General features: G+C 37.5%; 1 protein-coding gene across 5 annotated transcripts in view; it reads right to left on the minus strand.

The window, feature by feature from the left end:
• GPATCH8 (G-patch domain containing 8) overlaps window positions 1-27,093 on the minus strand; it is an 83,485-nt gene that overhangs the window by 39,778 nt on the left and 16,614 nt on the right. For 2 of the 5 annotated variants that reach the window (XM_060781216.2, XM_060781211.2), the window contains exons 1-3: window positions 17,746-17,826; window positions 10,854-10,871; window positions 7,000-7,072 (exon numbers count right to left, since the gene is read on the minus strand). Coding sequence is in view for 2 of the 5 variants with exons in the window: in XM_060781214.2 (XP_060637197.2) it covers window positions 7,000-7,072; window positions 17,746-17,820 (148 nt within the window). In the remaining 3 variants the exon portion in view is untranslated. Of the gene's footprint in view, window positions 1-6,999; window positions 7,073-10,853; window positions 10,872-15,293; window positions 15,329-17,745; window positions 17,827-27,093 lie in introns of those variants that run through there. The other 3 variants (XM_060781214.2, XM_060781210.2, XM_060781213.2) reach the window with 2 other exon arrangements.

Consider the following 27,093-nt stretch of genomic DNA (forward strand, 5'->3'; position numbering starts at 1 on the left):
AGCAGAACAATTCAGAAGAACCAGCCCAGCTGGCACCAAACACATGATTCTTTCAACAGCAGCTCAGCTGGAACCAGTGTGTAGGCTGTGAACGTGCAGAATTATTTTTCTTACAGAAAGATGTGTGGAAATGAGTGTTTTTAGAATTGGTCCCTTGTTGCACGAGCAAGACGCATGTTTCAACTATTTAAACCACAAGGAATCTTTCTTCCTCTTATTTTCAGACATCTAGTCATGAAGGTTATTTTAATGTATAACAAGATCTGCTCGAAACTAACCATTACGATTTCTAGTGTCCTATAGAGCAGTGTTTCTCAAACTCTGCTCCTCCAAGTGTTTTGGACTTCAGCTGCCAGAAATCCCAGTCAGTTCACCAGCTACTAGGAATTGTGGGAGCTGAAGTCCAAAACATCTGGAAGAGCAGAGTTTGAGAAACACAGCTCTAGAACACTGTGTCTTAAATGGGGTCCCCTTAGCTCGGTGTTGAGGTTGTGAAAATTTTGATAATAATAAAAAGACTTCTGAACATCACTTATTTACACAAATCTATTAGCGACAACATACAAGGTTTACAGCAGACTCTGCAATGCTTCAACTGTAGTCCACAGCCTGTTTAGCAGAGCCTTGCAAATGCTGAATTCTTATCAGTAAATGTTTGATTTTTAAAACTATTTCATATACCTATGTACTTGGGATCACAAAATATATTCTATGCAGAAAGGGGTCGCAAGTGGAAAAAGTTTTAAAAGCTCTTAAGTCCTTAAGCCCTGCTCTTAAGAACAACTGTAATTTCTTCAGAGTTTAAAAAATATTAAGGGAAAATTATATATGATCCATATCATTATATTCTACAGTATGAATGTAATGATATCAAGCAAATGTGTTTCCAGGTGGTTATCTAATCAGGTCAAAGTAAGATACAAATTGAGGATTTCCCAGCCTGATCTTTAGCCACTGTGCTAAACCTGATCTATCTTTCTGCACCCACTGCCTCTTATTCTAACTTTAACTGACATATGTGAACAGTGTTATCTCCTTGATAGTTCCTCAAAAATCTGAAGGTGGTAACTCTATAAGGCAGAAAATGTGCAAGATTCTCTTGACTCTGCACAATTTTTAGTTATAAAGTTAAGTCAAAAAATGGGCTTTCACCACTTTTTCCTCCACACAATTGAAGAAAAGTCAGCATATAAAGTCACTGGGGTAACATTTTTCTCTAACAAATGGTTCCATTTCCATCTGTAAAAAGAAATCTATCCTCTTACAGAGACAGGAATCAAGCAGAAAGATATCTGCTCCCCAGTGCATTTCCTTTAACATAAGAGTACTCACTGCTCAATAGACCACTGAAGGCGTTGCTTAAAGGTTTTGCAGAGTCTTTAACCAAAGCCTTCAGTGATCTAGTGAGAAGTGGGATGGGTTAATGCAGTGGTTCTCAACCTGTGAATCCGTCTGGACGTTTTGGCCTTCAATTCCCAGAAATCCTAACAGCTGGTAAACTGGCTGGGATTTCTGAGAGTTGTAGGCCTAAACACCTGGGGACCCACAGGTTGGCAAACACTGGTTTAATGTAATGACAGGCAAAAGGAATAATGGTCTTATTTACAGATTGATCAATGATTTTCAGCAGAAAAAAAATTGTTGTTGCTATGTTACTCAAAATTGTTACAAAAATAAAAGGGAAATGCTTTGTCACCAAATTTGCTTATTATCTAATCTAACTTTAGCTTTACTAGATGGACGACTTATGGGATGCAAATCTTTTTCACAGAGCACAAGCACATGCTTCTAGTTTATCCCCCTTAAGATTCTAGTAGGAAGGAAAAGTAGACCCCAACAGGTATGCAGTCTGCACATATTTGAAGAAAGAGTATAGATAAGCAGTAATATAAACATGATTCTAGCATGTTTATATTAATGCTTCAGTATAAATTCTTTTTTCAGTCAGTCAGTCAACTTGGTCCAGCTGTTTTCATCGATGTCCTGGATTTCATACACTTTCTGGTCAACGACATCACTAGATGAATGATTGGCCTGCAGCTCATATACTTTCTGGTCTGCAGATATTTGAAGAAAGAGTATAGATAAGCAGTAATATAAACATGATTCTAGCATGTTTATATTAATGCTTCAGTATAAATTCTTTTTTCAGTCAGTTAGTCAACTTGGTCCAGCTGTTTCCATCGATGTCCTGGATTTCATACACTTTCTGGTCAATGACATCACTAGATACATGATTGGCCTGCAGCTCATATACTTTCTGGTCAATCAGATCAGATACTGTTTTTTGGTAGTACTGAATGAATTTTTATCACCTCAGGAATAACTTGATGGGTTTGTTGTTCACATTGTCATTCATAAGCTTGATCCTGTTTGGGATCTGCAGTGTGCATATCATAGTCTCATAAAGGCTCAGAGGAGCCCTTAGTGTACTCTTCCGCCCCATAAGACATGGCATAGTTTCGAAGGAAAGGCTAATAAATAAATACATAAATAAATAAGGAGCCCTCCACCACCAAATAGCTGGATGAAATGAGAACTTGGGAATTTTCACTGCTAGCTATACATGCCAAATTAGAGGAGGGGGGGGGGGGCGGGTAGAGGCATACAATGCTGAAGCTTCTGTGGCTTTATCTCCACCTAAAACCATTTCTTTCTACCACTAAGAATTTATGCTTTTATCTGAAAGTGCTGGCTAGTGTTCACCCCAAAGATAAGATACTAGACAGTAGATACATTAAACATCTTGAAGGCAACAAGGATGTTTGAAAAATCCAAACAACAGGGACAGCTAGGGCTGAGGTTCTCCACTGCTAGCAAGAGCTCTTTATAATACTAATCAAACCGTAGCCTCCAATTTAACAAGAACAGTGTGATCACTTATCTGTCTTATTAGCATTACACTGATCTTTCAAAATCCTTATATCTCTCTGGCTTCACTATCCATTTTGTATGTGAGCTCTCTCTAAATTTTCCAACTTAATGTGATTTTCCTTTCATTCCACTGCTGCCCCTTTTACCTACTGTACTATTACAACAACAACTACACATGTCTGCTTCATTATGAAGACTGCACCTTCTAAGCTGTCTAGCACCTACTTCTAAATGTGATTGTATATGCTAGTCACAATCTTTTCTGCACAAATTATTCTGATTAATCAACACTATCCACAAGAGCAGCCTTCTTTTTCTATACTCCCTATAATCCCAATTTTTATTTGTGTCTTCAAGAGCTTACAAATTCTTGTTTTCACATGGGCATTCCACCTACTTGACCAATTATATCTTGATTCCCTCCTGTCCATAAAATATGGGAAGAAATTTGAAGTGACTGTCTATTCCCAAGCAAAAGCGAACTGAACAGGCCACAGGCAGCCTGGGAGTAGAAAAGTGCCGGTTAACTAACATAACCTTCCCTGCACCCACAACCTTGCAATGAAGAACTGCATCACTCCTGGTTTTGATCAGATGCAGTAAACAGACCTCAGCAGAGAAGCTGAAGGAAATAGCATAACAGAGCATGCAAAGACAAAGTCAAAATGCCAAACTAGTATCACAAAAACTATAAAGAATAGGTCAAGGATTGAGAAAGAAAAACCATTAGAAGTTCTTATTGGTGCTAATGGCACAGTGGACAAAAAGGAACTAGAGATTTGGGCAGCAACTAGGTATATATACCTATAAAGTTTTGTGTAAGTGCTCTGCGCAGGTGTAGATAAACACATTTGTGTAAATCACAGAAACCATGAAGGAGAACTATATCACTCGTGGCTTTGCTTGGTGGAGGAACAAGAGAAGCTACAGAGCATTTTACTAAGGTATGCCATCTATAAATGTGACTTCAGCCGCCAGAAAAAGCAACTATTGAGATAAGTATTGAGCCTCCAAATAACTAAGACATTCTGTTTTAGGGGGTGGGAATGACCCACTGCATCAGTTATCTATTAACTACTTACAAAATCTTCAAGCAAATGTTTTCACTGAATTTCAATTTTGCTACATCTTCACTAACAAAGACAAAGTGTTGCTAAGTTACTGAAACTGCTCTATTCTGCCTTTTAGAAAAGGTTGAATCACTGTTCTTGGATAGAACATTACAAAACAGGAAGACAAAGGCAGTCCTCTGCAGTATGTTTATCTGCTCTGGTGCATGTAGAAAACATACACACAATCAGTGTAAAAACCACTCAATCTGCCTCATATGACTGAATGTGGTTGGAATTTTTGGGAAAAATAGTGTGGGAGTAAAACTTACTTAGTGTTGCTTCACTCACAAAGTCAACAAATTAGAGAAAGAGTGATAATTTGGGAGCCTTGGATGCTATTTACCTCTTGCATGTATGTCATCATCAGAGTAATTTGACTGAAAGGTAATCAAATGACTGTGCAGATCTCCTGTGAATCCTTCTAAGCCTTGTGAACATTTTCATTCAAAATTCAGTGATCTCATTGGAAGTCTGAACTTAAATACTTAGATGCAACAGAAGAAAATCTGTCATATTTTTTCTTTGCTTGAGAAAGGGTTTTGTATTTAAAACTAAGGAACGTGCATCTGGAAAGAGCATCTTTAAAAAGAGCAGCCCTCACAAAGATATGAAGCATCATGTTAACTAGGACTGGGAGACAGCATCAAGTCTGCCTTTCCAGCCTACTGGTATCAGCATTTTAAATACATATGCTCCAACAGTTGGGAGGAAGAAGAAAAAACACAAGTAACACTATGAAATGGTACTAAGTGTTCTTTACAGAGGTGGAGTACATAACATGAAAGAAGATATGCATATATACAGCTGCCAAAAATCTAAATACTCTATTATAATGCATGTCTGCAAGTATAAACATTTCACCATCACTAATGATAAGGAGTTCTACTGAATTAAGATGTGAGAGATTCAATTGAAATTATAGTTCGCCAAGAAATATCTCAGCATTTCAAGTGCACAGTTTTGGTACTATCTACTTTGTGCTACTCATGCTGATCTTGTTACTCTGCCTTGGGATCAACAGAGTGATTACTGTATTGGGTGCACTAATTTAGCCCATTACAATGTCCCAAAATGTGCACACGGAAACATCTGGAAATAGGTTAGAAGATTGAGGTTGACTTACCAACCTCATTAGCTGAGAATAATGGCAAGAGGTATGTTAGCTGTTAACTATAAAGATTAATCCAATTTCAATTTGCCCATCTGCACGAAGCAACACAGTAAAAATGGGCGGGGGGGGGGGGGCATTCATTGGTTGGACAAAACAGAATTGTGACCTCAATCAGAGGACTTTTTCCAACTTATGATTATGGTGCACCTTGGCAAGTAAGTCTACGCTCTGTAGTAGGGAGGCACCAAGTGTAATGTTTTAAAGATAGATCTGTAGGTTTAAGCATATTTGAGCTATTCCTTCCAAACTGATGTTAGTAAAGTCACTGAGCATGTCCCTATGTGTCCTTGAAAAGGACTAATTTTGCTGAGTAATTTACTGTAATTGCATTAAGAATTCTGAGTTGCTTTGATGTTGTTAATTATTTGTTATGCAGTGTCACCAGCCCATGCTTTGGGGACAGGCCAGTTGAAGAAGGCAACTGAATGAAAAGAAGACACCAAGGCAATTTTCCCATAGAGAAAACAAATTACCATCAACAATACATCCTCTTTCTTGCAATTATACCACTAACAGCCCTTCCAAACAGCCCTATATCCCAGAATATCAAGACAGAAAATCCAAAAATATCTGCTTTGAACTGGGTTATCTGAGTTCACACTGCCATATATTCCAGTTTAAAGCAGATATTGTGGGATTTTCTGCCTTGATATTCTGGGATACTGGGCTGTGTAGAAGGGCCCTAAGGTAATATTCTATGCATGCTCACTCTTTTAAGAAACTGCAAGAGGCTGGGTGTGAGGAGAAAGAAGGTTTTCTTTAACTGATACTCAATGTAGCATAATTTTAATATATGCTTTTCACAGGCATATATCACAGCAAGAGCTGAAAATATTTTACATGATAAACCAAGCTGCAGCTTCAATCTCCAGTAATGTATAAATACAGCAAGCTAACAAGAGTTACTTTGAAGTTCAAATGAGCAAAGGAAAAATGCTAAAGACAACACTTTAAGTTGGCAGTTCTCAAACTGTTGGGTGACCTGTGTATGCAAGATTCTAAGACAGAGTAGGTGCCAAATGCATATCGTTCTCAGCAGCAGAGGACTAACATTTCAACACCCAAAACTGCCACCATAAGCAGGAAGCCACAGAGGGATTCAAATGCGGCAGCTTCTGGTCACAGAATAATTGCTTAAATTAAGCCAAACTTCTAGTTTTACAAATAAAATCAAGACAGCATAATCTGAAATCTGAACTGCTCCTGACAGAGTACAACCTCCCATATGAAGTCAAGAACTGTTCAATTCCCCTTTCCCCAATTTTGTAATTGCTCAGTCAGGTACAATGTGAAACACACCCACATCTTTGTCAAGTTCACTGAGATGCTTCCTTCTGCAAGCACATTGAAGATTTTTTTTAAAAAAAAAGAAAAAAAAGACCACCTGTTACATGGTTCATATATAGTTTTCCAAATACAAGAGAGGTTGAATGGCCAGGTATAATGAGAAATATAGTCCACCAGGTTCTAGGGAACCAAACTGGAAAACACTGCACTAAGTAAAAGAAACACTTAGAAAACCAAAATCATTGTGGTATAACTGCCAGTCATCTTTTTCAGCATGATAATGCACAGATTTCCCATTATAAACTGTGTCCACCCATTCTGTTCTTCTTGTTTTTATTACACAACTTTCAACTTGCCATAAATAAAACCCAGCATATACCCACATTTCGTATCACAGACCCATGCTGGGCTTGTGCAAATGAGGAAGGGCTGGGTGCAATATGATAAATGTAAAACTGAATGGGTGCAATAGGAGGGCAGAGGGAGGGGAGTAATCTCATTTAGAAATGCAACTCAAAGTATATATACTTTTTAATTATCAAATGTCTTACTTACCTTGGAGGGATTTCCCCAAGCCCTGGCCCAGCTTCCAACCATGTTTCTGTAGCAAACGGTGTCCAATATTATCCTGACAGATAGAACAGAGAAACAAACCAAAAATATTCCAATAATATATTCTTCTCTTCCATTGACATTTAAACACATGATGAACAAGATAATTTTCTACATATATGCATGCAAAAGAAATAAAATAAAAACTACTCATGGGCAAGATAGGCCCAGTAAAAGGGAAAAGATATTTACATAAAAATAATCAAATCAAAACAAAAAAAAACACCTGCTGGCAAGATTTTTCCACAGGAACAGGGTTTCAGGGAGGGTCATCACACTTTCTGATGGTGTGCTGGGCAACTTTTGTGCATAACAGGGAAAAAAGCAATGTGGGAGAAAATAACAAAAATTGACATTTAAAAAGCATAAAATCAAACTAGTTATACAATCATATCCATCACCTAGAGAGGCACCAGTTGATTTGTGCAAAGAAAAACTAATGATGTATTTAGTCTTATTTTTTTATTAAAAAAATCTTGTTTGTGTGTCAGGCTTTGAAGAGACCGAGTTAAGCAGGTAAGTGTCAGACTTGCCCCCACCACTAGAAACCAAAACACAATCAGAGCAAAATCCAGGCTAGACTTGATTGGTTTTTTTAAAAAACAAAAATAAAAATAATTTTATATATGTGTGTGTTTATGTGTGTGCACCCACATATACATACACACACACATACATAATAGCATGCAGCCAATTATGAAACTGAAAAAATACAGTGAGGTTAGTAAAAACACAAAACAAATTGAAAGTATAAACCAATTAAAAAGGAATAAATATATATTTACATATATATATAAAATGAGCTCAAGCACAGACTGGGTGATGCATTTCACATGTAAGCTAACAGAAATACTAAGATGTTAGAATGGAACAGGCCTAGCAACAGGTTAAAACAGCAAGGAACCATTAGTGCATGTAGGGAGAAAACACAACAAGCATAATGTCTCATCTTTCAAAAAGAAAACCGAAATGGATTGAAATTAATGTAAGCGGAGGGGAAGTGATGCAGCAATTCAGTGCCAGCTTTTTTACATTAATATTAACTTTTTTTTAAAAAAAAAAGGTTTCATAATATGCTTTAAGTGCTGCATTTTTAATATGGAAGATATCAGGGTTCAAGCATGCCTAGGTGTCTTGCTGTTAACCTTAAACAAGTGATAAGACTGCTTTCAAGCAAAGTTTTAAAACTGCATTCCTCAGATGTTCAGAGATACTCTTCTCCTTCAGGAATAATATTCTTCAAAAACTTTAAATTCCAAACTAGCTAGAATAGCTATAAGGTTGGAATCATAAATTTAAGGGGAAACAATTAGTTTCAAACTTCACATAAGTCTAGAGGAGAGAAAAGATTTGAAGGAACAATGTGGAGCTTCGTTTCCCCCTGACATATATATCTCCAGTTTGCATTCTTGTGCATATCTTTTAATTCACTGGATACATCCTCTATCCAGTGAGCTATCCAAACTCAAAAAGAAAATGGCTGGGAGAGAATGAAAAGGGAAGAGTATATATCTCTCATACCTCTCACCATGCTCCTTATGCTCTCCTTTCCTACACTATCCTTGATGCAACTTCACAGAGAGATTTGGATATGTCTGTATATCCAAAGAAAAATTTCAGAGCTTCTATTTATAGGTAAACACTAGTTCTGGATACCTCTGCAAAAATGTGTTTTGGGAAAAGAGGAAGAAATCGCCCTGGTAATCCAAAAAACCTAACAGTCAGTACCTTTATTCATTCCAGAGTGGAGCCTAATTCAAATCTATGCTTTGTTAATAAACTTACTGGCTGGGGACAAGTGGAAATTGTAGTTCAATGAATATGGAAGTTATAAGATTAGGGAAGTTTAGCTTATCATTTACACTGAACTAACCAACAAGAAAAATAAGGGTTCACTATTTAAAAGATTTATATACAATTTTGAAAATGGTATTGAGAAATGGTTGTTATTCATTAAAAGTATCATTTGAAGTGTGACATCTAATGGATTTTTAAAGTTAAATTAAAAGCACAAATAGCATTTTTATTACATCCGGAGTACTAAGGGAAGAAGCCTGAACTGAACTACACTACATTATAGCAGCTGACATGACACTTCTTGGAGTCAGTTCCATAAAATGTAGTTTCTTTTAGACATTCACTGGGTTGTCAAACAGTGCACTTAGGGAAGGATATTAATTGTGTATCAGGCAAAAATGTATGGGGATATACCTTCATTCAGAAGGTTTGTGTGAAGCGTCTGTATTCTGTTCTTATTTAGGCAGATCACAGACATTTGTTAAAATGTTTCCCATTCTACAAAATGTTTTTTCCTCATGCACCATTTGGAAAATGTAGTTGTGAAAAAGGTGGTACAGTCTCAAGAATATCAAAATAAACTGAACAATATAGGAACCTGTAAAAGTGGGTTTAAAAAAGAGCTGTTACTATGCTTCTGACTGGGTTTTATTTATGCTGTCTTTGCAACTAAAAACCTGGGTCATGAAAAAGCATGTAGTAGAAAACCAAAACTTGCATAAATGCATTAATAAATCATCACATTGTCGGATGTTATTTGAAATAACTGGGGGGAGTTTTTGTGGATAGCATTCTTAAAAAAGAAGCAATACCTTGAAAAAAAAGGTTGTTTGAATCCAAATAAAAGTAACTGTATTTGGATCCTACTTTAGAGTAGGCCTAAGGATTAACTTTTTATATGTATGATTTTTTTATGGTAGTGTCCCTAACTTGTCCTGGATCAAACCTGGAATTTAAATTAAAAAGAATAACATATTGCCACTATTAATAGTGGCACTGAAGCTAAAGAATATATACTTATTTGTTCTTGAAGCAATTTGTTGCTTTTCTTCTTTCCTCAAAAAAACAGTATCGACTCTTATGTTGTATAGTCTATATTTTAGTATATTGCAAAATCTTGAGAAATAATGAGGGCAAGGGGAAAAAATCAAGTTTAAGAATAGGTTAGCTGTCTAGAAACCGAAAATAGCTTTTGGATTTACTATTATACTTTGTAGCGCCAAATAATAATCCTTCTCTTCACTTCTCTGAGTTACTTGTTTTGTTGTCTTAGCCACCTCAGTGGACAAAGGAAGCTATTTTTCTGAATTGTTTATTCCACTTCTTGAAACAGACTTTGAGATCTGTGGCTCAAACTTTTAGAAAAAAGAGCAACTTCTTATTAAAGAAAGAAATATATTTCCAATACAGTAGTTAGCTTTTGGACAAGGAACAGAAAGTGATAAATTACAGGGGGGAAACCCCTTTTAAATAGTTGCAAAAAAGTGACTGTTACTTTTTATCATCTTAAATAACCTATTTCTGTATAAATCACTGATGTACCTAAAATTTAGGTTACTGAGCAGTGACAGAACAGCTAATATACAGAAAAGAGGGCTCAGACAACACAGTTTAAGGAACATTTCTGACTAGAACTTCAGAACAGAGATGTGTAGGACTATACTTTTACTGTGCTAACGGTCAATAGAAAGTTTGTTGTCATTCTATAAAAGGGAAATATGCAATAAAATGCTGCAAAACTATATCAAAACTGTTAAGCGGATTTTAATATTGAAAATGCAGCAACTTTGGGTCCACTAAAGTATGGCTGAGCAGAAATTCTGACAGAAAACAGCTGCTTTGTACCCCCCACTCCTCCAAAAGGAAATGGTTACAACCCAGATGAGACACTGTGCTAAGTGTGTTGTGTTATGAATGCACTAAAAAAGAAACAGACAAATGAAGCCGTTATGCTATTTCCAAAAGCGGTGCAGGTGGAGTGAAAGCATTTCCATACGAACCTGGCTTTAAAAACTGGGCTGTCAAAAGAACAGTTAAATGTAACACAAAGTAAGAAACTGTCCAACCGACTAATGATAATTTGTTTTTCTTTTCAATTCGTTTGTTTTCAATTCACTGCTTGCAAGTAATGTACGTATTAAAAAAGAATGAAAGCATAAAATAAATACAAGACCAGCTGGGAGTTTAAGAGTGTTGTGGCTGACATAGTGAAAGGGGGAAGAGAAACAAACATTAGAAGGGGGCATGGGAAAGAGAAAAAACTGAAGATGGTTATACACATTAGCAGACTTACCAAGCCACTTAAGAGACTTTGTGTGAAACAATTTCAAATTAAACCAACAGCTTCCAGCTTGTAACCATCACATGATTACAAAATAACACAGAGACTTTTTGGTTTCATGCACCTCTTCAGGAGATACAATGCACATTCAGAGGCCCTTTCCGGACAGGGCCTATATCCTAAGATCTCATCCCAGGTTTTCTGTTTATTCCAGATTATCTGGCAGTGGGGACTCATATAATCTAGTTTAAAGTAGAAAACCTGGGATCGGATCCTGGAATATAGGGCCTGTCTAGAAGTGCCCAGAGAAAAGAAATACAATAGTTTTTATAGAAAAGGCTGTGGGTATATAGTTGCTTTGCTAAGACTTCCTTAAGGTAGCATACCCTGAGTGGGAGTCTGGCTACAATTTGAGGGATGAGAAACAATGAAATAACTTGCAAATACACAATCCAGGTTAAACTGGTTCGTACCCCAACCAAAAAAGACTGAGAGGAAGTGCTGTCATCTCTTGAGTGGCTCCATAAGGAATGCTGACTGTGCATCAAGGAATCCATAAGCTGAAAGACTAGGTGCTACGGAGAGTGATCCCATGCAAAAGAGGAGGCAAAAAAGGAACTAAAAAGGGGAAGAAAAGATTCCCAAAACAAGAACCTGAGCTTACTGCGTATGACACAATGAAGACAAGAGAGAAAAGCCCCAAGAGTAGTGCTACATCATTCAGCGCCTCTGGAAAGCACAGTATTTATAGTGCTTGGCAACTTCTGGGCTGCTGCTAAATGTCAAATTGGCAGCCCTGTCAAGTTACATGTTTTGGATAAAAGGGAGTCCACAGATCAATATAGAGAAGCAACGTGGCAAAAACCAAGTTGCCTGAGTGACTGATGATCACCTCTTCTTTTTCTCCCTGGCCCTCAGGAGCCTGGACTGAACTGACCCAAATTAATTTGCCTGAAATATTCAAGGCGCTTTAAAAATCAAGACCAAATCGACTCTTTTCTTTAAGAATGGTCCCACATACTTGGATTGCATCTCTGCAGCCCTCCCCCATTAAACCTACTGGCAGATCCTGAAATAATTACGTTTCACTTCACAATTTAGTAAGTCAAAGTAGCTGCCTCATCCTTAACAGGTTTCCAAGTTGGGCTGGTCCTAAGCAAGGTGTGGACTCTGCAGCTATATTCCCAATAACATATCAGTTTTACTCACATCTCTCATCTGGACAAGACTTAAATCTAACATTCCTTTCTTCACACCCCAAACACTTCTTCAGGAAGGGTATTTTCTAATGCTTGGTTCATTTGGGAACTTTAAATGTGAATTGCTGTTTTTGTCTTATTCAACCTACCTTCTAAGGGACGTCACAGAAATTTACATCACACAAGAGGATGGAAGTCTAACTTCCAAAGCTAGCCTGAAAAATCTAGAGATGGGTCAAGGTCCCAGAAATGCAAAGGTCTAATGAATATGGAATAATTCATTTCCTCTGTGAAATAACTGTTAAAAGGAAAGAATTTTGGCAGGCGGGTAATGACATAGGGGCTCTCTAAGTTCTGTATATGGCTCACGAGGAATTCATTCCAGTTACCAGAATTGCAGCCATGATTCCGTTTCCAAACTTCAGACTACAGGATATAGTAGTTGGGAAGGGGAAGAGCTTTAAAACAAAAGCTTGAATTAAAGCCCGGGGGGGGGGGGGTATGGACATCAGCTCTTGAAGAAAAATTGAAACTATCTTGTGTTCTTTAAGTGCTGTGATCTGTAGACTCCCAACCAGCCTTTACCACCCTCCTTCAAGCTCTATGTTGTAGCAATACAAGTCAGGATCCCCTCCAAAAGATAATGCTGCAGAGCCACTGTGTGAATTCAACTGTGTTCCCAAGCAAAAACATTCCCTAAAAAGGTTTCAATCTATGCTTCCCCTTGGGCTTTATATAGCTTCTAGATCCAAGAAGAGATCACAACAGCTTTTTAGAAACTTAAAGCCACTTATGTTTTAGAAGGCTTTACTTACTACTGTTAAGCCCTTGTGGTAAATCCACTTTACATTTCCAGTTGAAAATTGTATTTTATTTGCTGTTGGAAAGAAAAAAACTATCTTTCAGCATTGAAAAATAAAAGGCTGTATTTGGTGTTATATAGTTTCCTGAAGGTGGGAAGAAATGCTATATGTCCTTATTTTACAACTATGAGAGGTAGAACTGTGATCAGAGAAGATTTTAACACTAGGCCTTTTAAAAGATTTTACTTTGGCTGATTTGTAGATCGCAAATCAGCTTACAGCTGTTCTATCCAGACTGAAAAAAACAAACTCTTCAAAACATTGTCCAGAGTTGTTGAGATTCCATATAACATCTTCCTAATCAATTCCCTAGCATTAAAACAGAGAATCCAGTACACGTTTAATTGGGAGCAGGTCCTACTGCATTGAGTGATGGCTTATTTCTGAGAAAATATACATTGAGCTACATTTAAAAAACCACCTTTTCAAAAAGCCACCTTTATAAAATAAATCCACAGGCATGGTTTTATGCATACTTACTAGGTTAAAACTATGAGTGATTTAAGAATTCTTCAATTTTTTTTGTAAAAGTGGTTGACCTCTCAATGCATTTGCAAGATTTAATGTCTTCTTTTGCAACTGGGCTCAGCAAACTGGCCAACTAACCATGATGCCCAAATGCAACTCTACGAATAACACTGGCCAGGATGTATTTTGGTGCCTCAAATGTTAGATCTGTTTCTGAGTATATCTCCCCTGCTGATTCCAAAAATGGAACTGGTTGTAAGGGACATACAACTACACATTTGTTATTTTTCTTTGAAATGAGAATGCTTTTAACTGCATTCAATTCTATTTATAGTTTACTTGCATTTTAACTTTTGTACAATGTGTACTTTTTAAACTGTATCTTTAGTAGCTTTTGTAAGAAGCCTTGAATCTCGGGGATGGAGAAAGATGGGGTTGAAATAAATAAATAGAAAAAATAAAAATTGTTGAAAGAACTGAAGTTACTAGCTGAAAAAACAACGAGCAAGATACAGTTACAAAGTACACATTAACCAAAGTAAAGCCAAAATCTTTGTTCATGTTCTAATAAAGTAATACTTAAAGCACCCTCCCCACCCCCACCCCCACCCCCCAAAAAAAACCTTGACCAGTCATTTGATCAAGTCTATTCAATCTGGTCAAATGGTTACAGTAACTGTAGCTGAACTATTCAGAAAATTAGTTTAAGATGCACTCTGCAATGCTTTAGACTAGGGAAATATGAAGATTATATAATTGTTGCCCTACTTGCTATTTTTTAAACTAAGTTCTCATATAAGAGAAAATCCAAGGAGAATGGACTGGATCTAGATTAAGTTCCTACTAAAATTAGTCATTTTTCTAGATCCAACCAGCTTCCCCAATTCATTTTAAAGATAATTAAGTTTTAACAAGCCAAATTTGATCCAACTAATTATGAGAACAAGAAACACAGGTTGTTGCAAAAACAAACAAAACAAACAAAACCTCATCAAGGATAAAGCATTTTTCACACTAAATAGACCGCATATTTCTTGTAAAAAAAATCTCTATTCATAGAAGGGAGAGTTCTGAACTCAAATCACATAAATTTGTGAGTGTGAATCAAAATGTTAGGTCTTACATTGATCACACATTAACAAGGCAACCTTTAAATGGGGCCTTCCTATTCTTGGCTATGTAAAGGGACAGAGTTCTACTCATGACACAAAACATAAGGTTGCTGCAAATCTGAGGCAACTGTCCTGGTAGCAATGTCTCCAACATTGCCTCAGTGCTACCTATTCCATGACATTTGCACAGAGGGCAACTGGCTTTGCATTTCAATTGGAGTGTGTCTGTATGTCTCTCTATGTACGTGCACAAACAAGACTGAATAATTCAGCAGAGTTAAGTGCAGCTGCATCACTCTTGTCCTTCCCACCCCCTCTGCAGCATTATTTCATGTGTCATCAATGACCGCCATGCCTAATTCTAGCATCATGCCAGCACAATAAGACAGTAGATACTGAATGCAGTGTTCACTGGACCAGAAGAACAGAAATAAGAGATGGAGAGGGAAGAGAAGAAGGGAAAAGGAGAGGAAACCCTAGAAAAGAAATTATAAATGCAGACCGTGCAAATACAAACCAGGTCATGGCTGCTTAGCTAATTTGGGCCAACTGCTGTGGAAGAAAAAATGTCGAACACCCCAAGTTGTGTAAATTTCTGAGAACAGCTCAACACGCACACAAATACGCACACACAAACACCAATCTACTACAAAGGAAAGCAATTATATGTTTATATATTGCTTTTCTCCTAACACTAGAGTTCTCTAAAAGCATTCACAAATGCAATGGTACTGGGAACAGTCTACAGTCAGTAGTCTCAAGGCCAAACATTAACAAGGCTGGGTTAACTTCACAGCTGAGACTACTGCTGAGCAGGGCAAGCTATGTAGCCCAATGATGGAACACTGGCTTTTGTGTTGAGATGAGAAATGTAGTGGGTATTTCTCTAACAAGGGCCAAAGGAGAATGTGTTATGGAAAATGCTTGACCATCTCAAGATAACTGGATTGAACTATTGCTAGCACTGACTGGACAGAAGTATTGCTAGTATTGACAGCACCTTCTCATGTAATTCTGGTATTATCACCTCACTAAGGCCCATACCCCGACCCATCTCCCCTAAAGGCAAACGTATTCATGCTGACTTTTTAACAGCAGTACAAAGTGAGGAAAGTATACTATTTTAAGGAATCCAGAAGTTCCAAGACTCTTTAAGAAGATATTAGGACTCACAAAGCTGCTTCACATGTGATACTAAAGTACTAGCCTACAGATACACTTCTTTAATTTGGATGTAATAATATGTTAACAATACAGCAGGACTGCATGAAGTCCCGCTGTGTTAGATTCACTTAGATTTGACCAAGGAGAGTCAATTGATCTTCAAAACTGTTACTTTAGGGGCCTCTTGTGCATGTTGGATACCACAGTGCAAAATGCCAACTAAATGCCAAGCTTTCCTATCATAGTAAATATGTCATCAGTGTGGCTATACTGAAAACTGCAAGGATAATTATGAGATGTTGGCAAGGCCAACATGGCTGAAATACTGCTTACAAGAACAGAAAATCAGAAGCGCAGGGGACTCTATGAATGCTCAAGAGTACAGGCCAAGGAAGGATGTGGCATACAAGTCCAAAGACAGAACCAAACAGGACATGTTTAAAGGTTAAATATATCTACCAATCCAGATCTGGGTTGGTGGGGTCACTGCCCCCCTTATGGAGGGCTGAACCACCTCTCCAGTTTTTGTCCTTAAAAATGTTCCCCGCAGAACTCTCTTGTTAAGTTTTACTTCCTGGTTTTAAAAAGGTTTCCCCTGAATTTAAAACAGTCTGGGACAGGAGTCCACAAACTTTTTCAACAGAGGGCCAAGTCACAATCCCTTGAACTGTTGGAGGGCTGGATTATAATTTGGAAAAAAATGAATGAATTCTTATGCACACTGCACATATCTTATTTGTAGTGCAAAAAAACCACTTAAAAACAATACAATAATTAAAATGAAGAACAATTTTAACAAAGATAAACTTATTAGTATTTCAGTGGGAAGTGTGGGCCTGCTTTTGGCTGATGAGAGAGGATTGTTGTTGTTGTGTGCTTTCAAGTCGCTTCTGACTTAGGTTGACCTTGCGTGAGGGCCAGGTAAATGACCTTGGAGGGCCGTACCCCTGGTCTGGGGGATCACAACATGGCAAAATTGCTTCTTCCACACTGACATTTTTTTTGGGGGGGGGGGGTTCCTTTTTCAGATAAAGACACTGCACACCATTGTGGATCTCAAAATAGTCTTGGGAACTGTGCATGCCAAAAATATTACTTTGTTAACCCATGCTGTGTCCTAAAATGCTCATCCTCTCCATGTTTTGTTTTCATTTCCACAGCCTTCTCATAAGTATCAATCTCATTTCCTTTTCAATGACTACTCCAATGAGATTACAGTCAATGCAAATGCTGAATCTCAAATACATGTTTTGGCTACAGAAATGGCTGCTACTCAGTATTGGGGAGAACAAGCATAGATGTATCTCAAGAAAAGCTGACATGCTTGAAATGCAAATGGGCAAGTGAGCAAAATGTAACTCCTCCCTTTTTGTCCCTTTATAGGTAACTTTGAAAAAAAATTCTGTGTAGGCCATTTATTTATATTACATTCTTCCAAATGCTAACATTTTTATTGTGTATTTTCCATGCCTATGCCAAAGAGAATTTCAACTAAAGAGGATCAAATATATCAAATATTATCCACCAAATCTATATACTCAAAAGAGTTGTATTCAGCATTTGACAACATAAGCTGCCATCTTTTAATAAGAATTAGATTTTCCTATTTGTTGTTTAAAATAACTTCTTAGACGAGATAGTGACTTGCCTCACTTGAAAAGTAATGGAATACATCCAAATATATTAACACACACCCTTCAGTTTTCTTCTAAAAATATGATCGGAATTGGCTAGTGGAACTTCCAAAGAACACGTGAGCACTATCTGGCCTACTGGGGGCTTGAAAGTCAAAAGTGATTGCTTACCGATTCTATAGGTTTGTCTAAAGATGCCTGCTCAATTTCCAGATGGCCTTCTTCATACTGATCAAAGTGATTACCCTGCAAGAGAAAAATCAAGCATTACTTCTTCTATAGGACACAAGCAATTAAAACTGATTAAGATCCATAAACAATCAAAATCCATAGTTTCCCAGTTATTTAGAAACCCATTCCTTCAACTGATCAAGCTATAGTTTTATATCAGTGCTACATTGTCAAGATTTGTTATTTTCATTTCGCTGATACAATGGAAGCTTCACCCTACCATTTTCAATAGTGTTGCTAAACATTTCCAAGATTATTCCAGATCCTTAATATAAATCTATCCCAGACATCTGAGCTAGCTTTCATGATTAAACTAGCATCAAGTAAGAACTCATCACATTTCCATCATTTCTTCTGCTGGCTTTGTGTGTTTATGTGCCTTCAATTTACCTGTTACCTTATGGCTGACCCCATAAATTTCATTTGGTTTTCTTAGGCAAGGAATATTCAGAGGTGGTTTTCTCAAATTTATCTCTGAAATATAGCCTATAGCACCTAGTATTCAATGGCAGTCTCACATCAAAGTACCAATCTTGTGTAACCCCTCCTAGCTTCCAAGATCTGACAGGATCTGTCAGCTTTAGGGTATTTATGCCTATCATTAAGCACCCTCCTACATTTTCCAGATGAAAACCAGAACATATGTAAGCAGTGTGGTGAAGCCATCAAAAGTTGTTAATGAAGGAACACACAGCTAAAATGAGAATAACAAACTATAATAAACAACAATAGGTTGCCACTGTTTCATTTTGCCTGAGTTTTTAGGCTATTACTAGATATTAAATATTTTATGGTTGAACTATTGACATCAAATCACTCAGCAACATTAACTGTCTTAAAGAGAAATAAATGAAGCAATGTTCACTCTAGGTGTACCATATATTCAACATAGATGTATTCATTTTGATAACAGTTCTCCCTGAAAGCAGACTAATTCAGCACTTTTAATATGTAAGCTGCTGCTAATTGTTCCTATAGTAAGTGGAGAGGTTTGCAGATTCAAACGTTTGTATGATCACGTCAACAATTTCCATGTCAGTTTAGAAAAACAAAACAACTCACATGCTGTTTAGATTTTTTTTAAAAAAAATCAGTTGCTCCAGCCATCTGTGTAATTACAATTCACATTAAGAACAGACTCTTGTATCCTCTGGATATCAGTGTGTGTTTGTTTTTTAAATGATGTAGTAGGCAATGAGATTTCTAGCATCTGTGCTGCACAGGGAAAACATTGGCGGAATATGTGGACCATGCCTAGGGCAATCTCAAATGTTATATAAGATAAAGATAGGGAATCCAGGCAGACCAAAATCCTTGATTTCCAGCCTAATTCCCCATCTTCATATTTGATAGTCCACGCTTAAAATAAACAATGAAAACTTTAGAAAAAATCAAACTCATTATTTCTGGTTCTTTTCTTCAGTCTTCAACAGGTATGGGCAATTATAATGCTCCAGAATTTTGTCCTACAATGCCACCACTCCTGGCTAATGGAACCAATGTTGTAGAATCATGGAGCAGAAGTAAAGAAATATCTGGAGGGAGAATGTTGCCTATTCCCAGTTCACTAAGTTTCTATTCTTAGTTCATAACCAGCCCATGAGCTACAAATAGGAGGTGGCTCTGGTACATTTAGTGGCCTTTTGTGAGTTGCTGCAGGTGTGGTACCCAAGGTCCCCAATATTGTATCAACATGTTTTTCCTCAAAATAACTAGCTGGTACACTGGTTTATATCTAGTGATATTGGAAATAGCAACCTTCTTCAAGCCTTCACTAACTGAATTATGTATATAATTCAGATTGCTTACTGTATTGTATATGTGTGTGTTGGTATGCAGTTTTCTTTAACTCTGTGTTGTGGGAGGGGATGCAGACCATGTGATCAGATCTGGGACTATTCAGGACTCAAACTCCATTTTAGAAAGGCAGAAGCCATTAGACTTTCAATGTAGAAACACTATGTTTTCAGGCGCCAGTAGAAACAGTACAGTTCAGGAACCATTGGACTTTCAAACTACACAGACTGTATTAGACTCTCAGAACAGAGAGATGCTTTAGATTATGGATTGTTAAGATTATAAGAAAGATGCCCTATGCTACCTACACAGAGAAACTACTTCAAATCCTATCTGTAACTGGATTAATATGCAAAGTACCTGTATGCTGAATACATTCAGTTTGTGAGTAAACCAATTATTTTATTTTAACAAAGACTACTTTATTTTTGTCTTTTGAGAGCATGATTTAAACCACGATGTTTTAAGGGATGTAGTAGTAGATGTTTTTGGGCAACTGAAACAAAACTTCTGAAACTCTGCTATATGTGTGTGTGTTTGTGAATTGGCATATCTTTGTCCCTAACAGTTCAAACAGATATATGGGTATATCAGTTTAACAGCTGAGAAACCTAATTGCCTTGCATGAATGCTGGTGGATATTTACCACTAAGGAGAAGGTTGACTCAAGCAAGTTTTTAACGCTTCTCAGGGAAATTCCATTTCCCAAAAGGTTATGGTAAATGCCATTTTCCAAAAGGTTATGGCATCATTTTTCCAAAAGGCTACGATATAGAAGGTCATGCCTTCCCAAAAAGTGAAGCAGTGGCAAAATTCCTAACATCTGTGATACCAAAATCTAGTGAGCATCTCTTCCACAGCCTGCTAATGTTCAACATTTAAGAAGATTGAATTTATTGACAAAGATTTGAAAGTGAAGTGTGTGTGTGTGTGTGGGGGGGGGGGGGGTTACTATTCAGAACCTTGGAAATCCCAGGTTCAGGTTTTCTTCACGAACAGCCTTCAATCATTTGGATCAAGCACATATTTACGTGACTGATCTGATTCATTGGAAAGCAAGACTGAGGATCAAAAACTAATACATACTACAGGCAGTCCCTGGATTAAAAACCTCCAACTTACATACATTTCTTAGTTACAAACATGGGTGAGGAAGTGAGAGGCCATCCACCCCTAGGAAGGGAAATTCACTCCTATAAGAGTTGGCATGTAAAAAAGGTGTCTCTACTGAAGCTTTACCATGAGAATCCATAATTTTCAAAATCCAATTGTCACAGGGATAGAAAGTGAGGTGAAATCTTCTGAACAGGGGCATAGACAACATAATAAACATTATAGACTGTTCACCCTTCCCTGTGCTATCCAAATTTTTTTTTAAAGGCTGGAGTTACACTTAAAAATGTACCTTTTCCAACTTACATACAATTCAACTTAAGAACAAAGCTATCTTGTTCAAAACTCTGAGACTGTCTGTATTAAGATACAGACTGATGGGATACTTCAGAAATGGAAAAAAGTGATATGGATACCAGAAGAGTCTAAATTCTATTTTACGAAGTTACATTATGCATGTTTCAGGTCCCACAGAGATCTAATATGACAGGTGATTAGTTATTGTCTTGGGAGATATAAGAATTTCCTAATAACTAAGACTTAAATTGTGGTTGACTTTAAGAGTAGACGAAGTAGCAAAGACAGCTCCACAATCATCATGTATTCCTGTTTACCACAATATTGCTCTCAATATTGCTCTTTCTCTCAGATTTATGATGTCAGCAGCTATTAGTCTGTGCTGTAGAAACAAAGAACAATGCTACTGGCAGTCTGCCTATTCCATTTCTCTCTCTCTCTTTGAGAGTTCAAGACAGAAAAAAATTAAGAAAAATTCAAGGCAAAAGGGAGATGAATTGATACTTCTTAAATTTTATTTGCAAGGCTGGAATCTAGGAAATTATCCTTTACCAAGCCAGTGTATTAGTTGTAGTAGCAGCTCTTCAGTGGCTGAAGCAGGACTCCTTCAGTCTTATCTGGGGTATTAGCTATTGCTCCTAATTTGGTGTTATCTGCAACTTTGAGAAGCATGCCTTCTTTTTCATCACCCAAGTCATTGGATAGAATCCAAATCATTGAATAAAGATGTTGAATAGCACTGGGTCAAGAACAGAACCTTGAGGCACCCCACTAGTCGCTTCTCTCCAGGATGAAGAAAGGTCATTGGTAAGTACCCTTTGGGTTTGGTCAGTTAACCAGTTTCCAATCTACCTAATAGTCACATTGTTACATATTTTACTTGTTTCTTTTTGAGAAGACCACAACAAACACCAAGAAGCTATAGAGAGGAAGAGGTTGCCCAGTCTGAAAATTAAATATAGTATATACATACTGAAAATAAAAAATATGGATATTAAACACAAATATTTATTTGAGAATTATAATATTGGAATACATACTTTGAAATTTAATAACCCATTCACGGGCTAATAATCATTAAGAGGAACATGTGTATGTCAAATAAGCATGGTTGACATTCTGACTGCCTAAAGGGATTGCTCACCGCCTTTACATTTTAGCAAGCTTGCCATGTAACAAAAAACACAATATTTCAAGAATGAAGAATCTCCTACTGAGATATGATAAGAAGCAATGGGCGCAGAAATAGCTGAATAAATCAGAAGCTGACAAAAAGGAGGGTTTCCATATATTACAGATTCAGCCAAGACCAGCAAGTTAACACAATGCAAGATTGCTGAGACTGAAAAAAGTTCTGCAGTAAGCACAGATGACTCATCGGTATCTTTTTATTACAGCTTGATACTTGTATATTCATTCTTCTTCCATTAGCTGTCATTTGAAAGAAATTAAGGGGAAAATAAAGAACAATGTTTCAAACAAAGCTAAAAAAGTGACAGAAAGCAATAATCTCTTCACATGTTCAATGTGGAGAATTGATAAACTGCGCTGAGGTATGAATCATGTGCTCTGCCAGATGTTCTTCAGAATTGGATAAGCGAGCGATGTGTGTTAGGACTTGCAGCCCAACACATCTGGCACATTACATGATTTCCATCTCTGCTCTGTGTACATGGCTGGCACAGGCACTTTAAAATTGGGATCAGACAACTGTGAAATAATGTGATGGTGCTAAGTGTTCTGCAGAGGCAGCGGGGGTAAGTGGGTGGGGCTATGAGCAAATATTCTCCAATTAGAAATGGTAGCCAAAGGTTTCAAAACAGTTACTACAGATTACTAAGCATATTGTGAGAATAGCACTGCCTTTGCTAAGTTAAATTCAGTGGTTTTGCTGGCCTGGTCACTATTTGTAACTACCAGAAATGACAATTGTTATACATGAAAAAATTATCTTAAGAATTCAAATAAATGAAACACAAAAATAATTCCTGCTATTCGTGCAAATGCATGGTGCAAATTTACACATTATAGTAGAAAGGATGTATGCAGCTTCAGCTGTAGACAAATAAAAATAACCCTGAAGCTACAAGAACCTGACTACAACATTCACTTTTCCTCCAAATTATCTAGCTAACAAAAAAGGTGAACATTGCAATTTGCAATCATTCCTGCTTTTTGACAGAAAATTTATCAAAAAGACAAGCAGTTCAATACAAAGTACTAAGACAAACAAGTCTGGGTATTACCACATTTATAAAGTCTATGCATGTGACAAAATAAGTGCCTAAAAGATGTGCAAATGGAAGAGGGCTACTGAGGAAAAGGGCTCAAATGCTTTTACTAATTCATACCTCCTTCACAGAAACAGACTTCATGCCAGTTTGCTGCTTTTATCTCTGGTCTGGCATGAAGCATTAGTAGAAATTTCTAAAGCTGCAGAAGCAGGTAAGGAGCAGTGGCAATCTGCCCTATTTAATATTTCTACCTCCATGCAAGGTTATCAAAACAGGAAAGTATACCTATATGTCTGTGTATATACCTACTCTATGTATGTATCTCTTTAAGGGCATGTCTTAAATGGATTTTCTGCCAGGGCTGGATTCATATTTCCAATTCCTAGGTATCACATTGTCAGAAGGCTAAACAATCCAGAGTCCTGAGATCTTTCCAAGTCTTTCACAACATATCACAACAGAATAACTGCAAAAAGGGAAAGGACAGCAACTTGTTTTTAGATTATGTCCATGTGTATCAGAAACTAAATGTGTAGCCTTCATTACTTATAGGCTTTAGGTGCATTGGCTAATAGAGGTCAGCAGACATGGTTGTTGTTGTTGTTGTTGTTATCATCTTTATTTATACCCCATCATTCCCCTTGTGGGGACTCAAGGCAGCTAACAATAATTCCAAATGTGGGCACAGAAATATCAAGGACATTTTTCTATTTATTTTGGCAACTGAAAATCACATTCGGGCACCTCCACCCCCACCCCCCACTTTTACGCTGTTAAATGTTAAACTGTGCCTTCTTTGTGTCATTTTCAACCCAAAATAAACTGGAATGATGTCCCCTTTCTTCTGTTTAAGGATTTTCTTCTTTTTCAGGGCCAAAAAAAGTGTTGTGTTCTCTTGATCTCTCACATCTCTCAAGAGTTCTAAGCAACCTAAATTCAATTTTGCAACCCCCCCAAAAGGAGTCCAGCATTGAACTCTAGCAGCTCTAATAGTTTTTACATTACATTTTAAACAACTCTTTTAGTAACAGCATGATTCTCATAAAAGCTATGAAGACTACTCAAGAGATGGATAAGATAAGTGCTGTGGGAACTTAAAAAGCTTCCAGCAACGTAAGTCATCTGGCTTTCTATTTATCTATTAGTGTCACAAGAGGAGAGCACTGTGGGTTAAGAATGCCCTTTTCTAATTAAGGCAGGGAGAAAAAGAGGAAATTCATGAACAGTCCAGTTCTTTCATTGAAAGGTTTGAGCTTCTAGTTGCGAACAAGTGAGACAACACGAAGTGAGAGAAAAAAGACATTCACTCCTGTATGAGTTATCGTGGGAAAATGGTGTCGCCATTTAAGTTTTATCAGAAATTCCTGTTTCCATGAAAAGCAAGAAAATTCAAATCCAATTGTCACAGGGACAGAAAGTGAGGTGAAATCTTCTGAGCAGGAACACAAACAGCAAAATAAATGTTACAGGAGTGTTAATCCTTCCCTAATGCTATTCAAAACTAAAATAATGTGACACTTAAAATATACCTATATCAAAATATATACAAATTCATCTTAAGAACAAACTTAAAGAACCTATCATGTTCACTAAACCACTGAAAGCTCTATGGAGAGCCAGCATGGAGCAGTGGTTGGTTGTTGGACCATGACTCTGAAGATGAGTTCAAATCTCCACCTAGCCATAGAACACACAGGGTGACCTTGGGAAAGTCATGTTCTCTCACCTCAGAAAACAAGGAAAAATCCTCTCTGGACAAACCCTGTCAAAAATCCTCATTATAAGTGTGCTTTAGGGTTGCAATAAATCAGAACTGACTTGAAAGCACAAAATAACAATAGCACACACCGCCCATTGTACCTTTAGATGTTTCCCTACTCTGGCCTGGTTAAGGCAGTTAACTGTGCCCTTCCATCATGCAGACTATATGAAATCAGTTCATTTCTCCTACTGAGGGGGAAGGGGGGTAAAATTGAATGACCTGTGAGGTTGTCAGCGACATCTCTGCAGGAACAACTGCTTTGATCATACATTCTAGGCAGGAAGACAACTCAGAACAATTTTTAAGCTGCCTTGAATCCCATCTTGGGAGAAAGCTTCAATGTAAATTCCATAATAAATTAAATAAAAAGTTCTAACTACCAATCATCTTCATTTTCCCAGATAACCTTTGAGGCTATATAGAATTTCAGGTGTCTCTGGGAAAACTAAGATGATGGATAGCTTGAGCCCAGACAGTGTGACCATCTGCCCTGAAAAAGAAGAAATGCCTTAAACAAAAGAAAGATGTAAGGTCTGCACAGACAGCATTCCATTTTTGTTTAAGTTTCTACTGAAGAATTAATTCCTGGACAAGGTAAGAATGTAAATCAAAATAGAACTTTAACAGAAATCCTTAGAAACAAAGGGGGCTAGAATGCTTCCTGCACTTATGAAATTCTAAGACCTCAACAACACATGCCATTTGTTCCATAAAAGCTACTGTCTTGAAAAGTAATGTCATACATCTGGCTAACTCAGATAAGTAAGTCAAGCCACATATTGATACTACCATTCATGGTCCCAATTGGATCTATCTTCAGTTAGGAGATAGCATTGTCCTAAGAACATAATTTGCCTGTTGGATGTGAAGTCCTAGGTTTAATGAGCAGGAACGCCTATATGGTGCAGAAGGGGAGAAAAATCATACATTTGATTAACATCTGGAGACTGCGACTAAAGAATCCACAGAATGTAGATCCACAGAATATACAGTCACTGAATTCCCCAAGCCTGGCACTGAATGTGGTGCTGGCCTGGGAGTGGGGTGAGGACATACTGAAACTTGCAGATTTTTTCCCTTCAGGAAAGCATGTAACTCTATGCTAGAGTGTGTGTTGCATAAAAAGGGTGTCAAATTTAACTCATAACAATAATCTGACTTGGTGTCAGGAGTGGAAATACTACTTATTAAAAGGAACATGGTATATATTGCTCTGATCACCCCCAAAAGTACCTCTTACTGCTACTGCAGTCTAGAAAGTAACATGGAAGGTTGCTTATTAGTAACACATTGCCATTATTATGACCAACTCATTGTAAAATACAGGCCTTATAGATTCCTCCGTCTATGATCATCATATTTCTGAGTGGATTATCCTGATTTGATCCTCTTCTCCACAGAGGTATAACATAACGAGCTATGCCACCACACAAATGCTTTTGAGTAGGAATGCAGAAACAGTTGCTCACTCAATTCCCCCAGCAACTGTTGGCTTAAATATCATACTTAAACCAGTCTTAGACTGAAAAATGAACTTCCCCTTGTACACTAAACTCACCCTTACAGCTCACACTAACCCAGGCAGGCCAAGTACATACCCCTTGTTGCGACTGTTTGGAGAAACCAGTCTGGCAAGGCAGGGCACTCCACTGCCACATGCCATGAGTTCAATGGAATTCTCTCTATGAATAACAGTCTCTTTCATTTGGAGAGAATGGCAGAATTTCCAACTAAACTGAGTACAGCTCATAATAATTTTATTTCTTATCTGCCTCTCCTTGTGGCTCTAGGCAGGTTACAGCAGCATAACTCTTGTTTTCAGCTTGTTTGCATAACTCATGTTTTCTGGATGCTCCGTCTATCCCTAGACCTCTGTCCTTCTTACGGAGTATTTTTGTCTGTACATGCCTTCAAGTCATCGTTGACCTATGGCAACCCTGTGAGTTTCATAAGGTTTTGTCAGGCGAGGAATACTTACAGCTGGTTTTGCCAGTTTCTTCCTCTGAAATATAACCTACAGCAACTAGTATTCGTTGCATCTGGTAGTCCTTGTCCTCCCATCCAAATATTAAACAGAGCTGACAG

The sequence above is a fragment of the Anolis sagrei genome, chromosome 6 (genome assembly GCF_037176765.1).
Source record: "Anolis sagrei isolate rAnoSag1 chromosome 6, rAnoSag1.mat, whole genome shotgun sequence".
NCBI lineage: Eukaryota > Metazoa > Chordata > Lepidosauria > Squamata > Dactyloidae > Anolis > Anolis sagrei.